At 39.2% G+C, this 17,182-nt stretch overlaps 1 protein-coding gene across 2 annotated transcripts; it reads right to left on the bottom strand.

Annotated features, from left to right (window-relative positions):
• Window positions 1–232: 232 nt before the first annotated feature.
• Window positions 233–7,028, bottom strand: plp1a (proteolipid protein 1a). 2 transcript variants are annotated; one of them, XM_053630351.1, is made up of 6 exons: window positions 6,113–7,028; window positions 5,632–5,788; window positions 5,207–5,375; window positions 4,106–4,179; window positions 3,889–3,954; window positions 233–724 (listed from the first exon to the last, which is right to left on the bottom strand). In XM_053630351.1, exons 1-6 carry the CDS (start codon window positions 6,334–6,336, stop codon window positions 518–520), a joined length of 897 nt encoding a protein of 298 aa, XP_053486326.1. In that variant the 5' UTR covers window positions 6,337–7,028; the 3' UTR covers window positions 233–517. The 2 variants fall into 2 exon arrangements, with proteins under 2 accessions (XP_053486326.1, XP_053486327.1); XM_053630352.1 differs by having other exon boundaries at window positions 599–2,448.
• Between the last annotated feature and the right edge of the window lie 10,154 nt (window positions 7,029–17,182).

Here is a 17,182-nt window from a genome sequence, read left to right as displayed (position 1 = left end):
CGTCTTCTATTCGAGCGTGTCGAACATCATCACAGCTAAAATGTCTCATTTGCCCACAAACATCACTGTGAAAGGCAATTTTGCCCAGTCAAGTAGTTTTCCACCAAAAAAAAACAACACACTGTAAATTGCATGGCACATTTTTGGCCGCATTGTTCAGGAAAAAAACAAACACAAAAACTCTGCGACATCCTGTATGGGCTGACTGAAACATCAAAAATGGTTGTTTTAGAGAGAGAGAGAAATTTCAAACCAATTTGGAAGACCAACACGGTGTGTATTTTCCCAGGGATCCCTAAATTACATCATGCTTTTAAGTAAAAAAAAAAAAAAAAACAAACAAAAAAAACCCAAAATGTTTTTCAGCAAGACCATACCAAGCTTTTAAATGAAAGCACCTCATTATCACAGTAGCATAACACCTAGTATTACATGTAACCCTTACCACTAGAACAGTAACCAGTTTCAATTTAAACCGTTTGGTCACAGTTTCACACTAAACATATTTGCTTAACTTCTAGTAATATACTTTTTGACACAACAGGCCCTGAGTGTTTCTGGGAACTCGTGCCTCGCTAGGTTTGGGGGCGTAAGGAGAACTGATACTGCCACTGTGGCATTTCCATATCCTGCTGAACAGCACCTCGTTCTTCTCCTCTTTCGCTCTGTATCGCTTGTCTCTTTGCAGAATCTGCCACTTGGCCAGGTGCAGAGGACAGTGAATCTGCCAAAGAGAAAAAAGAAACTCTCCACATCCTCTACACAAACACTGATGGATCTATACATATTTCTTACTGAAGCTTCTTTCTCACTTCTGATTTCTTTTATTTTTTATTACCACCCCCGCAAAAAAAAAAAAAAAAAGCACTCGCCATATGACTTAAACACTTCTAACAAATATTGCTAGTAGCATGAAACAACAATTTGACACGTAAAGTGTGAATAAGGATTAGTCAAAAAAATAATAATCTAGCTAAAATAAGTGTTACATCATAACTACTAATTTCTCCTGATAGTTACAGGGATAAACACAAATTCAGCTGTTTTTCAGATGGAAAAGCAGAAATGTGCATTTAACTTGACTGACACTAGGGGGAGACCGAGCACCCATCAGGTCCTACGAAATCATCACGGTTTAAATAGTGGAAATGTTCGCCAAATCACTTTCAAATGGACAAAATATATATATATATAAATCTGATGCAAGACTGATGCAGGTGTCACACAGCACCACAAATACCCGAGTAAAATACTCAGGAAACGCCAGGTTGGCTCGTTTCTTTTCAGTGCAGGTTCATGGTTCATGCCCAGACTGTCGTCTGCCTGACTGAAGGATTTATAAAGGTTGTTTGCTCATGGTTTAAGCTTTGTGTTTATCCGAGCTGACGGGTCTGATGGATGCTCATCCACCCCTCTAGTTTCAAATCAATGTTCGTCTCAAAGCCGGGCTCGACTCCGGACTATTATTCTCTGGACTGTGAGAAAAGTGCTGAGGTCACAGCAAGTCAGTCCATATTGGCATGTCTGGACACCATGGTGACCAGATGTGAAAGATCATCACCATAGTAACATGCTAGTCCATCCCAAGCCAAAATGAAGAAAAAAAAAAACCCACAACAACAATAATATTAAAAAAGACAAAATAATAATAGCTTTTCAGGTTCTCACAGGATGACTTATTAAATCAGTTATTTCTGATAACTAAAACAAAATGTTATCAAATATAAAAAATAATAAAAGAAACTAAATTGGCTATTCAACTACAGAGTAACACTAGATCATCCATGTTGGATGGGATTGACAGGATGGGAAAACTAACATCCCACAGCTTGTAAGCAAGGGATGTAGGCACGTGTATAGAAAATGTTCAAATCACAAAATATAAACAGCAAAAGATATATTAAACCAATAGTGAGAGAGCGAGAGGAAAAAAAAAAAAAGAAGAATGAAGATTACACGAATCCTCTACCGAACACATCTCTATGCTTCCTGTCCTGTCCAACTGAGTCGTTTGTCCATCAGGGAAGGAAAGAAAAAAAAAAGAAGGCACTATTAAGACAAGACAGCGTGTCCGAGAATTGGGGCACAATAATCACACAGTGAAGCAGTGTTACAATCAACGGTCATCAAATAGTCTGTCCTGCCTCCAGAACAACGTTTACTAGCCTCCCAGGGTTCAGATTTACATCACTGCCCTGCTGGACTAAAACTCAGTTGGCCTACTATAAAGGGTGTCAGTCAGACAGGAAGAAAAGTCTTAAGGAGAAACTGAGGTGTTGAACAGGTAGGTGAAGAAATGTCTTCTGTCCTTCCATACGGTGCACAGCGGACAGAACCAGCATGGATTGCAGGAAACGACAGAGAGCTTTAACACCGTGCGGCTAAGCCTTTCCTCCCCAGATAACGTAGGACAGCGAAATTATAGGTAGTGGAGACTGTGTATGTGAGCTACAGAGAGAAAAGGAGAAAGAGAGAGGACACAACCAAACAGGAGTGACAGTGAGTGTCAGGTTCATCAGTAGAAGAAAAACAAAATATAACCCCCCCTGCCCCCCCGCCAAAAAAAAAAAGATATATATATATATATCTAACTATGGAAGCCCTAAGAGGTCATGGTCACGACTTTATTTTTACTTTGATCAGGGACTCGCTCAAGCTGAAAACAGCTCTGTGTCCATCAGTGTTTGACTATTTCCATGTTAGTGTCTGACACTTCAGCAGGGGGATCCCCCTCCCTCCCTCCCTCTTAACGTGGAGATAAAGCCCCTCTCTACAGTGGGCAAGTATTAAATTAAATTAAAATACATTGTGAGAAAACAACTTATAGAAACAAATTATAATGCGTGGCCTGTTAGTGCTTCCATGTTTTATTTTTATATATATATATATATATATATATATATATATATATATATATATATACACACACACACACACACTTTTTTTTTTAACCAGTAAAACAGGACATAATTGCACTACTTAATGCCCCAGCAAATCGGATTGGTTAGAAGGATGCTAAACACAATCTAAGGCTAGTAATAAACTTTGTTTTTTTTTTTTTTTTTTTAAATGTGTTGCTATTTATCAAAGAATAATGTCTAATCACTGATCTGATGAAGCTTTCTAATCAGGAGACATTTATTTAACATTTCTAGAAGGATTAGCACTTTGTAGTGCTTAGTACCTTTTCCACACTTTCCCTGGAAAAATCTTTAGGACAGAGGAGTTTGCGCTTTCTGGTTTCTCTGCAACATGACAAGCTGCATTTTTTTTTGTCTTACTAACTCCAAGAGAGAAGAATAAATAGAGGAAGGTAAAGGAATAATTGTTTATAGTTGCTACAAATGTAAGTGATGATAGGAACTAACTTGTTTCACAGATGTTCCAGAATAATAAATAGAACTATAAATAGATTAAAGTTAAAACACTGGAATGTACTGGTATTGGAAAATGATCAGCTTAGTGGTAGTAAGAGTAGCTCTGCGTCATATTGGGCTGCGTCGCACCACCACGTCACTGATTATATTCCCAGAACAGCATGCGCCGTCACATTTCGTCCTTACTTTATCCAACTCCTGTTTATGCGAAAGCTAAAACTTTCGTTGCGGTTTTCACGCCCGTGCTGGCACTAATGAGAAACTTGTGTCACGCGCAGACACGTCATCCATACAGTCATGACATTCTCACTCTGCTGAGAAATATGCCAAAGTCTTGGAAGAAAAATCCACAAAACCGCTGTGCTCTTTTCAGCTTGGGCAGGCGCAGCGGAGACCGTAACTGACGGAGGATTGGAATTCTTCTACACCTACAGCTGCATGACACCATCACTGGGACACATGACTACTTGTTTGCAGCATTTCAGACCCCGATTTGGGCCTTGTTACTCACCAGAGCCAATAATGTAATCCCCGCTCCAGCGAAGGCAGCAATGTAGAGGTCGTAGGTCAGGAAAAACTGTGGAAACAGAACAACGGGATTTGCCGAGTCAGAGCCGCAAGCGCTAACGTTTGATGTCAGATCTATCTCTGGCGAGCCGTCGAGGCCGATCCTCTGAGGATTCGCTATGAGAAAATAGAATCACATTTCGCCTGCAGGCATCACTTACCTCCCTTGTTTTGCATACGTTGGACAAGGTCATCCCACAAGCTTTTCCTGGCACTGTGTTCCATGGAAGTAAACCTGGAGATATAAAAAGTTCTTCTGATATAATGCGATGCGAATAAAAAAAATAACACAACAACTTGATCTATCAAAGCCACTGAAACGAAAGCTACAAGCAGATACCATCATGGGAGCAAGAAAGTACACCCTCCTTCAATGAGTGGGTTTATCTATCAGCACCTAAATAACAACTGTGTGGTCCTCACCAACTTCCATAAATAAATCACACAACAGATTTCAATATGTAGTCATTCCCCCCCAAAAAGTAGAAACCAGTTTTGGGGGGAAATCATGTAGCTCTTGGGTTTTCATTTATATCTCTGAGCATTAAACAATCTGACATTGGACTGAATTTGCCGGGATGCCCACTCCTGTCTTGAAGGCTCTCCGTTTGTAAACAATCCTCCTCACACTAGAACGGTGAATTTCTAAATTGTTTGGAGATGGCCTTATAACCCGTCCCAGATTGATAAGCAGCAACAATTGCTTGTCTGGGGTCATGGCTGATAGACAAGCACCCGAGTGCTCTAGAACATCAAAAAGTTCTGCTTTTAAAGAGGTAGTCACACTTTTTGATGATTAACTAATCTTGTGTATTTCATTAGTAACTCAGGCTGCTAATTATTTTCTTAATGATTGTGGAAGTAGGAAGGGTGTACTTATTTTTTCCCCCACCCGGTTTCCTTTTCCGGGTTTGTTTATAGAATTTGGTGAGGACCACACAATTGTTATTTAGGCTCTGATAAATAAAACCATAGAATTGCAGGAGGGTGTGTTTTCTATTTCCCCATGACTGTACATGGGTCATTTGCTGAACGAGTTGTTTTTAAACAGATTCTCGAATATTTGTAACCGGGTTTAAAAGTCGACACAACAGAGCTCGGTCTCCGTAAGCGGCTAATTTCACACGTATCGTGGCAGTAATCAAAAGACAACCCTGGAATTTTAATCAGCATTACAAGGGGGCCAAATCAAATCCCGGAGCTGTCAGGAGGCAAAACATGTGCGATAAAGATATTAAAAGCTTCAAGAGTGAGTTCATTACCAAACTGTCTGGCATCCATGCACAGCTGGTTAATGCTTGAGGGTGTCTCGGAGAGAAAGTCGATAGTGCGACAGGTCGCAGCCATGTTGTAGAAGAAGTAGACAGGAAGTGCAGAGAAAGCAAAGACCAGCAGCCAGATGACGGCCAAGAAGTACGTGATCACAATGAACTGTGAAGAAAAATCAACACATGAATAATTTTGATGTCCTTTATCTCTCTCTCTCTCTCTCTCTCTCTCACTCACACACACACACACACACACACAGACACACACAGAGTACTGAGACTGTTTCAAGTTCCTGTCAAGCTGAGTTTTTGTACATTAGGCCCAGAAATGGCCCTGGAAAGGAAATAATCCCAATTAACTACAAAAAAAAAAAAATGACATCCTTTATAGAAAAGACACAGATACAAACAATCCTCACCGTTGTACTGAGACAGCGGCCGCACACAGTGCTCCTGAACTCCCCAAACGTTTGCTTTGCCACGCTGGTTGTGTAAAAGCCTTCAGCCAGCAGTGCAATGCAGTAGAGAAAGAAAAAGCTGGCCAGGCCATAGATAACATACTGGAAATATTCAATACTGAGAGAGAGTGAGAGAGCGAGAGAGAGAGAGAGAGAGAGAGAGAGAGAGAGAGAGAGAGAGGATTGAAAAGAAATGTTCATCCTATGTATTATCATGGATGAAGACAAAATATATGCATCAAGGGTCTCTAGATTTCTAGTAATGGACCAATTTTGGTCTTCCACAGCAGAATGAATATCATTGTGGGTTACTCTCAGATACTTGTTCTGAATGGGTCCATTTAAGTTAGAAGACGACATTTCACATGCTCTACTGTATATACAAAATCATAGATGGGCACTTTCCATTACATGAGCCCACAAAGAATTACATGGCATTTACATGTAGGCTAGAGTGATATAGTCCTGCAGGTTGCGGGCGAAGTAGGTCTCGATAAGCCTCTCGGTCTCCGTGAGCGCCTGGTGCCCACAGCCACAGAACAGTGCGATGCCAGAGAAGCAGAGGAGAGTTGCCACCACGGACGTGTAGGGTATGCCTCCCAGACATCGCATGCAGCACTCGTAACAACCTACAATGCACAAAACATATGCTTTTAATCTCTTCATCAAACCGTCTTCCTTTCTATATTACCATTACCATGGCTCACTTGCTTTCCTGAACCTCCGTGGTCTCCACAATCCTTTTCCTAAGCCAGCAAACTGCATCATGCATCACTGCCAGTTTTATTAGCTGCTTATTAGTTGTGGAATTTTCTCTTTTAGAAAAAGGTATTTACCAGATTCGCTGTATATTAGACAAAGCAGAAAGCAGTTTAGTTACAGAAATGATCATCTAATCTAATCCAAGTTATTATATATAAAGTGTTGATGAATTTTCTTTAACAGCAGCTCTGACAATCACAGGTTTATATTAACGCGCTTGTTCTGATACGTTTTCATTTCTATAATCACACTCCACATTAACAGTGAATGTAAATGAAATGATGTTTTGTTCAATAATGAATGAAAAACTGTTATTGTTGGCAAGCTGCTGCAGTGCGATAGAAATAAAACATTTGCACCTGGGATGGGCCGTTATCGAAAAATATTTAACTTCAGCATGGGAACGGTTGCATAACATCACATCACATCGCCCTGTCGTTGATTAGTTTCCTATAACAGAACTACTGTCATGTTTTATTCCATGCCTAGCTCAAATACAAAGTATAAGGTTAATCCAAACAATAAGTAATCCAGGTTCAGATCCATTCCCTCCAATTGATTAATAATAATAATAATAATAATAATAATAATAATCCTAGCTCAGCATTCTTATACAGATGTTTCCTGAAAAGAAGTATTATATTGTTCCTTGTCCACTAGTGACTCTCCAGTGGTGAAACCAATCACAACGGTTTGAAAATAATACAAATTAATACAGAGATCCTATTCATAACACGTTCAATGAGTGGATATGCGTCCTATGATCGGAACACTGAGGCATTCACTCGCACCAGCTGGGCCTGTAAAACTTTCTTATCTAAACAGGCCACAAGCAAGCAGGGATTTTTGTCTGTGCAATGTGTGCTGGATTGTGAAAATCAGGACGCACCACAGCCCACAGAGTGTGAGAAAAAAGGGAGGACCAAGGCACCAAGGGAGAGTGGCTCCTTTTGTGGTTCCATCGACAATGCTCTTTGTCTCCGAGCAGCTCGGGGGCACAAGGGCAAGCAATGTTGACGCAAACAAAAGGCCACAGCCACCTCGGCCACAAACAGATCTACTTTTGAAAGCTGGCATCAAGGGGAGGGGAGGGGAGAGGACGTGACGGCTTGTGACTGCGGGTGCAGAAAGGGTGCTGGGGGAAGTGCTGGCAGATCCTTCCCAGGATGCAACAAAAAAAAAGTTGCATCGATGATGCCCTGGGTGGGACAGATGGCGCATGGCAGGGTTTAGGTCTAACTTAAAGGACATACACACACACACACACACACACACACACACACACACACACACACACACTGGGAGCTGTAAATAATAAACATTTCCCCCTTTTTCTTTTTTCTCCATCTGTACAGCACTTATGCTTGCCCTTCCATTAATTCAGCTGTAAAGCCCCAACAACCTGTAGGCTATTTCCACAGACAATAAATGTAAATTTAACAGACATGAGGAAAATCAATGTTTGTCCAGGCAGCATCCAGGGAGCCCTTTGTTTGTAAAGTAAAGATGTTTAACTTTTACACTCAATTACACTGAAGCCACAACGACCTCTATAAAAATGGGATAACTTTTTAGACAACCAAGGAGGCTGTACAGGAACACAAAGCCTATCTGAGAGGAATTTATTCCAGCATTCATGCCTTAAACGCTTTAAGGGCTATCACAAAGACATAAACCTGTCCAGCTTCTCACTTCATGTGTTTCATTCAGCTAACTCGAGTACAACAAACAGTTACACACAGAAGGTTCCTGCAAAATATATAACTAATTGGTTAAAAAAACAAACAAACAAACAAACAAAAAAAAATAATATTAGCCTATATTAAAAATAATACACTTCTGAAAAGCTTAAAATTAGAATGAATGAAAATATATATACTTATTATAATAATAACAACTCACCCATTGCTGGAGAAAGTGGTGTGAGTTGAGGCGCTGTGGGAGGATGATATGAACAACAGGGCCGCAGCTCAGTGCTTATTAAAGCCCAGCCTCTGCTCTGTGTGGCTCAGACAAAGCACAGAGGACGATGACGGCGGCTGAGATTCGCTTTCAATGTCGCTTTTCAATGAAATGGACTAGAATGAAAGGCTTCAAGACCAAGCAGAATGAATGAGGAGGAGGTCAGGGCTTTCTGTGCTCGGAGGAATTTACTCCGAACACAGAGCAGAAGCGACATGAATTTGCATTGCATTAGCGATTTTCTTTTCTTTCCCTCCCCTTATACAACGCAAGTGGGTTCAGACCGTGACATTTATACATATTATAGCAAGAATCAGAATTCAAAAGTGAGTCAAGTGAGCGGTTTGCATGACTTTTTCACATGTAGGCCTTCGCCATTGCAGGCTGAATAACCATGTGTTATCAGGGGAAAGTGACTCGTGCTGAGAGTCGCCAGATGACGTCAAGGGCGAATTTGCATATCGATAGACTCGAGTTTTATCAGGATAGGAAATAATATATTATAACTAGAGATTCGATTCAATTCAATTTTATTTGTATAGCGCTTTTTACAATAGACATTGTCTCAAAGCAGATTTACAGAAATATATAAACACGAGATACAGATATTAAAAGTGCAAATTTATCCCAACTGAGCAAGCCGGTGGCGAGGAAAAACTCCCTCAGATGTTAAGAGGAAAAAACCAGACTCAGAAGGGAACCCGTCCTCATCTGGGTAACAACAGATAGTGTGAAAAAGATCATTAAGGTTTTATATGAAGTCTGTTTGGCCTTAGACGCAACCGTAGTCCCAGCCATCTGGAATTGGAGTAGATGAGAGCTCCATCCAGAGGTAGGACATCCGAAACGGATCAGGCAGGTCCGGAGAGCGGAAAGGATCAGGATCTCTAGTATCTTCATAAAATCTTGTGTGGCTCGACAGAAGGAGAGAGGGAGAGAAAAGATAATTAGGACTGTGCTTAGCGTAACAGAAAGTCTAGTCAGGGTAGGCTTGAGTAAACAAATTCGTTTTTAAGCCTAGCCTTAAACACTGAGACTGTGTCTGAGTCCCGAACACTAATTGGAAGACTGTTCCATAACTGTGGGGTTCTATAAGAAAACGATTTCCCCCCTGCTGTAGCCTTCACTATTCGAGATGCACGATACTAAATTTCTCAGCCGATAGGGGCCACCGATAACCGATTATTCAGAGTGATATTGGCCGATACCGATAACCGATACCGATAGTTCTGCCTTGTGTACCTTCTTTTAAATGAATAGTAATTAATTCCACACTTCTGAAGGAAATGCAAATAAAAACTTTATTCTCTCCATTTCAACAAGTTGTTTCACAGTAACTGGTCTCATAAACAGAAAACACATTACTTAAATTAATATTAACACATGAACTAAATTCTGAAGATTAAAGTAAGATTTCTTAGCTTATTGAATGTTATTAATTCATATTAAAAGAATTAATTGACTGAATAATAATAATTAAAAAAAACCCCCGTTAGGCTTCACATTCATTCACCACGAACACAAGCATTTCTACTTCATCATTGAACAGCAAACTGGTCATATAAAGTATAAACTTTTAAAATATATATATATATTAACATTAACTGGATATGAAATATACTACTCTACAAATATATTTTTCTGTGCAATATATACTTTTTGTCAACTCATCTTCATTTAAATCTTTAAACCGTGTACCGCTGCTTTAATTCGGCTCGAGCAGCGCGGCAAAAAAAAAAAAATTTAGACTCGACGCCGAAAATCCCGCTTCACTGCTGCAGCGTCCGGTGTAAAATGTTAGCAGTGCAGAGATTACAGAGATCACAAACTGCAGTTTTGTCGTCATTCCACACACGAGACATCTTCTTTACACACAGCACAAAATCGATGTGTTTTCCCACCCTCTTTTGATTGACAGGATATAATCGGCCCTGATCGTCGGATGTTTTTAAAACAATAAAATTGCCTTTATCGGCCGAAACCGATTATTGGCCGATACATCGGTGCATCTCTAATTATAACATTTATTTATTTGATGGAAAAAGGACATCTTTGCTCCGGGAATCACAAACGAACTGTATTTATGAAATGAAGTCAAACCAAGTACTTCCATATTTACAAATTACTACTTCTGCGTCCCAATTCGCCTACTATCTGTGTGTCCCGAATCGTAGTGTGCCGAAATGAGTATCCCGAAGGTACCCGGACGGTCTACTATTTCTGGATCCGTGGACACTTTTTAAAATTTTTATTTATTTATATTTTTTTAAAGCCAACTTTTGAACCGGACTGAAACATATTATTCCCAATGCACATGATATCTAGGCAACGTTTCACCTGACATGATTGTCACTGATTAGCTGTTTAAATCTAGTGTGCTGGGCTTATTAGAGCTGATTCGACTTAGCCAGACAATAACGTTTGCTCAAAAAGCTGATGAATATGTTGCTAGGCTCTTTTTGGAAATTAAGTCCAAAGCGTGTCTAAAACGTTACTAAATCTACTGACGAAGTCATTAAGTTTGTTCAAATTTCACTGAGCAATTAAAATTAGGTAACAATCAGATGATCTTCAGTTGATGATGATTACTGATTACTGACAGGCTTATGTTTGTGTTAAACGATACGTCATTTAAATATAATAAAAACTCTAAAAACTACAAAAATAACAATAATGATGTGATACACCATACTACCAAGAAAAATCCAGCTTGGTCATATCACTTACCAGATGCCAAAACACATGCTGGTCAAGATGGTGGGACATCTTTGCCAGCTGGTACAATCAAAACCATTTCTGAATTACCACAACAAATGCTACATCACAGACTAGTTGTTTTAAAGAAAATAACAGAACTGTGAGGCAATTAGAAAATCTCTGCTGCTAGGAAGTCTGTAGTAACCATGGCGAGCAGAAGTGGACAGTTAAAGACTGGGAAAAGACCAGGTAATGTTTTTTTTTTTTTTTTCCCCACTTAATCTCCATCTGTCCAGTTTTAGTGAGTCTCTACCCATGATAGCCTCAGATTCTTGTTCTTGGCTGAGAGATGTGGAACCCAATGTGGTCTTCTGCTGTTGTAACCCATCAACCTCAGGGTTTAATGTTTTGTGCATGCTGAGATGCTTTTCTGCTCACCATGTTTGTAAAGATTGATTATTTGAGTCACTATAGACTTCCTGGCAGCTAGAATCTGGCCTCTCTCATCAACAAGGTGTTTTCACTCTTTTTTTTTTTTGGTCCACGTGAGAGAATAACAATTGGTTATAATCTTGTTTCACGATCATATCTCATATGTCTCATATGTCATATGTTTATACTGTATAAATTGAATGAAAAAACAGACTCAATTCTATTGGGAAAAAGAACAGGAATCCCATCACATAGACAAACTGTTATGAAAATGTGTTACTTACAGATATAGTAAAGTGAGCATACAGTATGTTTTCTATTTTGCTTATCCTAACCACCAGGGCCTGTGAATATGCCTGGATAAATTGATAAATTTATGCCTGGGAATAATTTGATAGGCGACAAGGGCGCCTCAAGGTAGCCGTCTGCCTCTAATGTCTACTATAGTGTGTTTTTGGACAGAAAGAAGTCATGGTCTAATACCTCCTGGGCCTGTGTGACAGCCTATAACACTAGAGGCCATGGGTGGGTCTGCTTGGTTAGAATGAAAACCTGCAGTCAGACCAGCTCTCGGCAGATAAAATTTGACACCCCTGTGGCATTTGATTGAGCATTAGCTGTAGTTCTGTTAAGGCAGATTTAATTCTTGCCCGCATCACATATGCTGCTGCTGTCAGGTTATCAGCACTCTCCACAGGAGTGGGCTCATTACTCAAGTTCAGAGAATCAGAAGTAGTGCAAACTGAATCAGAAATGGCTCCCTACTCCCTATACTATACTATATACTATATGAAGTGAAAGAACTTGAGTGGTCTACACAGAGCTCTGACCTCAACCCCAATGAATACTTTTGGGATCAACTGGAATGCTGACTGCTCCTCAGACCTTCTCGTCCATCATCAGTGACTGACCTCACTGTGGCCGAATGCAAAAATCCACACAGCCACACTCCAAAAACTAGCGGAAAGCCTTCCTAGAAGAATGGAGGTTATTATAACAGCAAGTTATTATTATTATCATTTTTTTTTTACTTTTTAGCTGTGCATGAACATGGAAATGGCCATACAAGACCATAAAAATGGTTCCTGAACTGTTGCTCCATTAAAAAAAAAAAAAAAAATTGCCGGATTGCATGCTTTCTCATGCTCTACATTGCTTTGGATAAATGTTTCCAGCATAAATAATGCATCTAAGACAAACAAATGCTGAAAGACATATCGCAGCAACAATATTAAACCATGTACTGCTTGCCTACAAAGCTGTTCATGAGTCATATGCCTTAGGACAATTCGCAGAGATAATGCCATGTTGATAGACAATTTCACTGTCATGCTGTTGTGTGTTCTCAATGTCACTAACTACTGTTTTGAAATAACACCAGACCTAAATGTGTGTGACACTATATATACTGTACAATACATGTGTCGTGTTGTTTGTTACAGACAACTCGGTTTGTAGTTTCTGAGACATTCGAAGACTTCCTTTAATTCCAAATTTTGTATTTGTTATGGAAATGTTTGAGCCGGCATTTGGCATCTTGTCACTGTGCATGTAGCTACTTGTAACTGAATATGTCTGTAACTGCTAATTTTATGACAAGAGTTGCTCTACTGGAATAAACATGCTCAACAGGCACTTGACAGATAAACAGCAGGTAGCAGTCTGCCTTACAGTTGCAAAAGACTGTAAATGATGATCTGCAATTCTCAGTATGCATTATTACAAGAGATACAGCAATGGAATTACGTCCAAAAAAAACACCTTACTTTTGTGAGATATACAGTACAGTAGATGTGTGGCAGTTTAAAGGAAAAAAAAAACAAAACAGCGATTTTTATGTTTTGAGGGTATTTTGCTGATATGGTTTGAAAATATCTTGTCCATCAAAGCAGGAGTTCCCGAACTATGGGTCGCGACCCCAAGTGGGATCGCTTGATTTACAAATGGAGTCGCAAAGAGAAACTCGCAGTCTCATCTTTTTTTTTTTTTTTTAAATAATTGTTTTTTTTTGTACAAATCATTACTTTTAGAAATATCAATAATCTGTTTTCTGTTTCAGTCTGCTGGATTTTCTAGATTAGTAAATATTTTTGAATGTAAGGTCAGCGTTTTAGATTTGCGCTCATGACAACAACCATGAAGTTTTAGCAGAACTTTCCAGTGTGTTTAATGCCGCTGTGAATGACATGAAATCCCTAAACATTTTACAGTTTACTTAGAAACCTGACAGACAGAGGTGTTCCCTTTCAAAAGGAACTCAACGTGAGTTCCCACACTGTGGGAAGCGCCTACAGCGTGGAGCTCACGCAACGTTGAGTTCCCTTCTCAGGGAACAGGGTTGACGTGTTGGATCTGTTGTGCCATCTAGCGAAGCGAACGTCGCATTTAATCCTCCAGTTGTACGTGAGATACGCAGGTGAATAATTCCGCTTGCCTCACCGCTGCTTCTGCCCGTACACGTAAAGTAATGCTTCAAATATAAACCAGGCTCCTCCGCTTTGTGTCGAGCCATATCACACCACCCGGTGTGGATTCATTTCCTATATCAACATGCCCTTATCGTGTTTTATTATGTTTCGTTCGAAGCTGGATGTGAGACAGCACACTTTCAAACACACTTCCTGAATTTTTTAAAAGTTCAGTGCAAGAAATAATGATTTTTAGTCACATATGTTACACATATGCTATTGACATAATAAAATGTTCCAATGTTATAAATTTTAAATCGGGAATAATAATAATAATAATAATAATAATAATAATAATAATAATAATAATAATGCCAAGGCTTGGGGTTGCAAAAAAAAAGGGGGGGGGGGGTCACTGCAAATCAATACAAAGTTATTCTGACTGATCACCATTATCCAATGAGAGTGGTCTCTTCTTAGATGACTCCACCCATATCCACAGGGCACAAGGGCTCAGTGAATTTTTTGATGAGAATAAAAATGATGTAAAACATATGATATGGCCTTCACAGTCACTAAATCTTGATCTAACTGAACAATATGGGAGATTTTAGACTGAAGTGTTAGCGCTCTCCACCACCACCATCATCAGCATCATCATCAAAACACCAACTAACTGAACATTTTTTTTAGAAGAATGCCTCCTGCAAAGTTCCAGAGAATCTACGCCAAGGCCCATTGAAGCTGTTCTAATGGCTTATGGAGGCCCAGCAACTTTTAAGGCACTTGGCTTTCCCTTTAATTTGTCACCTGTCTGGAGCTGTATCATAAAGTAAAAGTAGACGCTGAGATACTTTGCTTGAGGGTATCAGACTTTCACAGACATAGATTAGGAAAGAACTTTCAGTAATGTCCTCTGCTGCAAGTGAAATTCAGTCCATTTAAATCACCAGTAGTCAGTACAGCCTATGCCTATAAAACCATATAAATTCTCCAGCCATTCTTAGAGTGGTTCCATATCAGGAAAACAGAGCATTATAGAAAAAAAAAAAAACCAGACTCATAAACACAGAAGAGCAAAAAAGCTTGAAACCTGGAAACCGAATGGAAAATTACTCTATGGGGAGAGAGAGAGAGAGAGAGAGAGAGAGAGAGAGAGATTATCTTAGGAGAAACACACACCGTAGCCTTTGCTGCAAAGTATGTGTTGGAATGTCACGGCAATAAATGAATAAATGCATATATATGTTTATTCTTTGTATAACTTTTAGTTTAATTTACCTGCACTATTTGCTTTGGCAACAATGTGATTTATAACATTTACGCCACTAAAGCACTGCTGAACTGAACTGCGAGACAGACAGAGAGAGAGAGAGAGAGAGAGAGAGAGAGAGAGAGAGAGAGAGAGAGAGAAAAGGTGTGGCAGAGGTCAGGTGAGTGTAAGTACTGTAATGTCCGGGCTGGATTCGGATTGGGATGAGAAGTGGCTGCTCCTGGATTGACAGGGGAGCCAGTTGTGACATGAGCAGAGTTGTGGGTGATAACTTTGGAAGATATATTCTAGACCACTGCAGTAACCTGTCATACAATATGTTACAGGCATTTAATGAAGTTGCAGGAGTTTTCAAAGATCTTTGCTAGAGTGTAGAAAAAAAACAAAAAAACCCAGTGACTTAAAAACCACTAACCCTACCTCTAACAGTCCTGCTCGCTCACATTCTTTCCATAAGATAAGCATGAAGATATAGACATCTGTAATGACATTCCATATACTGTTGGTCTACCTGTCTCAACTTTCTTGTTTATTTATTTATTTACTTGTAGCTCTGACTAACAGAAATATATTATCCATGTGTGTATCATGATATATGTCTTTCTTATTATGTAGTATATTAGAATACTTGTGCGTAATTTACATATTACTGATACTAGTGTAAAACGCTATAGCTCAACCTTTGTCCCATTGTACCTTTAAAGGACAGATCGAGCAAGATCTCAGGTTTGACTTTTTCAAATTTCCTTGGTGTACACTCTGTTTCTCACTTGTATTTTGAATCAAATCAGAAATAAAAACTAAGTGGTCACGGCAAATTATTTATGCTGCCTAACAAAGTATTCATTTTTTATACTAGTAACACTTATTGTTATGTACTGTGGAATGTATGATAAGCAATGATGCAATCAGCATGGCGAATTGATATATCTTGCTTGCGCTTTAGTACCTCTACAATGCCAGGAATGCAGTCATGAGGAACTGCACGCAACTTCACGTGCATCGCTGGTTAAAAATGTCTACTTAAATCCTCTGGGTTACAATTTACTATATATATATATATATATATATATATATATATGTATATATATATATATATATGTATATATGTATATATATATATATATATATATATATATATATATATATATATACAGTGCAAGAAAAAGTATGTGAACCTTTTGGAATTTCATGGTTTTCTGAATTAATTGGTCAAAAAATGTGATCTGAGCTTCATCTAAGTCAAGGGTATTGACAAAGACAATGCGTCTAAAATAATAACACAAAAAAAAATTCTGATCCCTCATGTCTTTACTGAGAACAACCAAAAAAAAAAAACTCATAGTGCTTGTGGAAAAAGTATGTGAACCCTTGAGGTAATGACCTCAAAAAAGCTAATTGGAGTCAGGTTTTAGTGCACCTGGAGCCTCGTTAAGAAAATGAGTTTGGAGGTGTGGACTACAGCTACTTTGACTGATAAAAACCCCTCACACTTTTGGAGTTTTTCTTTGCACAAGAAGCACACGCTTATGTGAGCCATGCCTCGCCAAAAAGAGCTTTCAGAAGATCTACGATCAAGAATTGTTGATTTATATAAAGCTGGCAAGGGTTACAAAGTGATTTCAAAGACTTTAGAAACAGTTAGACAGACATTCTACAAATAGAGACACTTTGGGACTGTTGCTACTCTACTAAGAAGTGGGCAACCAGTCAAAATGATGCCAAGAGCACAACGAAGACTCATCAATGAGGTAAAGAAACAACCCCGAATGACAGCCGAAGATTTGAAGGCATCATTGGAACTGGCTAACATCTCTGTTCATGAGTCTACAATACCTAAAACATTGAACAAGCAGGGTATCTACGGCAGGACACCACGAAGGAAGCCACTGCTTATTAAAAAGAACTTTGCTGCACGCCTGAAGTTTGCAAAAGAGCACATTGACCCTCAGTCCACAATGTTTTGTGGACTGATGAA

This window comes from Ictalurus furcatus, chromosome 8 (genome assembly GCF_023375685.1).
Source record: "Ictalurus furcatus strain D&B chromosome 8, Billie_1.0, whole genome shotgun sequence".
Taxonomy (NCBI): domain Eukaryota; kingdom Metazoa; phylum Chordata; class Actinopteri; order Siluriformes; family Ictaluridae; genus Ictalurus; species Ictalurus furcatus.
Note: the sequence above shows the minus strand (reverse complement) of the source record. Positions and strands in the feature narration are given on the sequence as shown.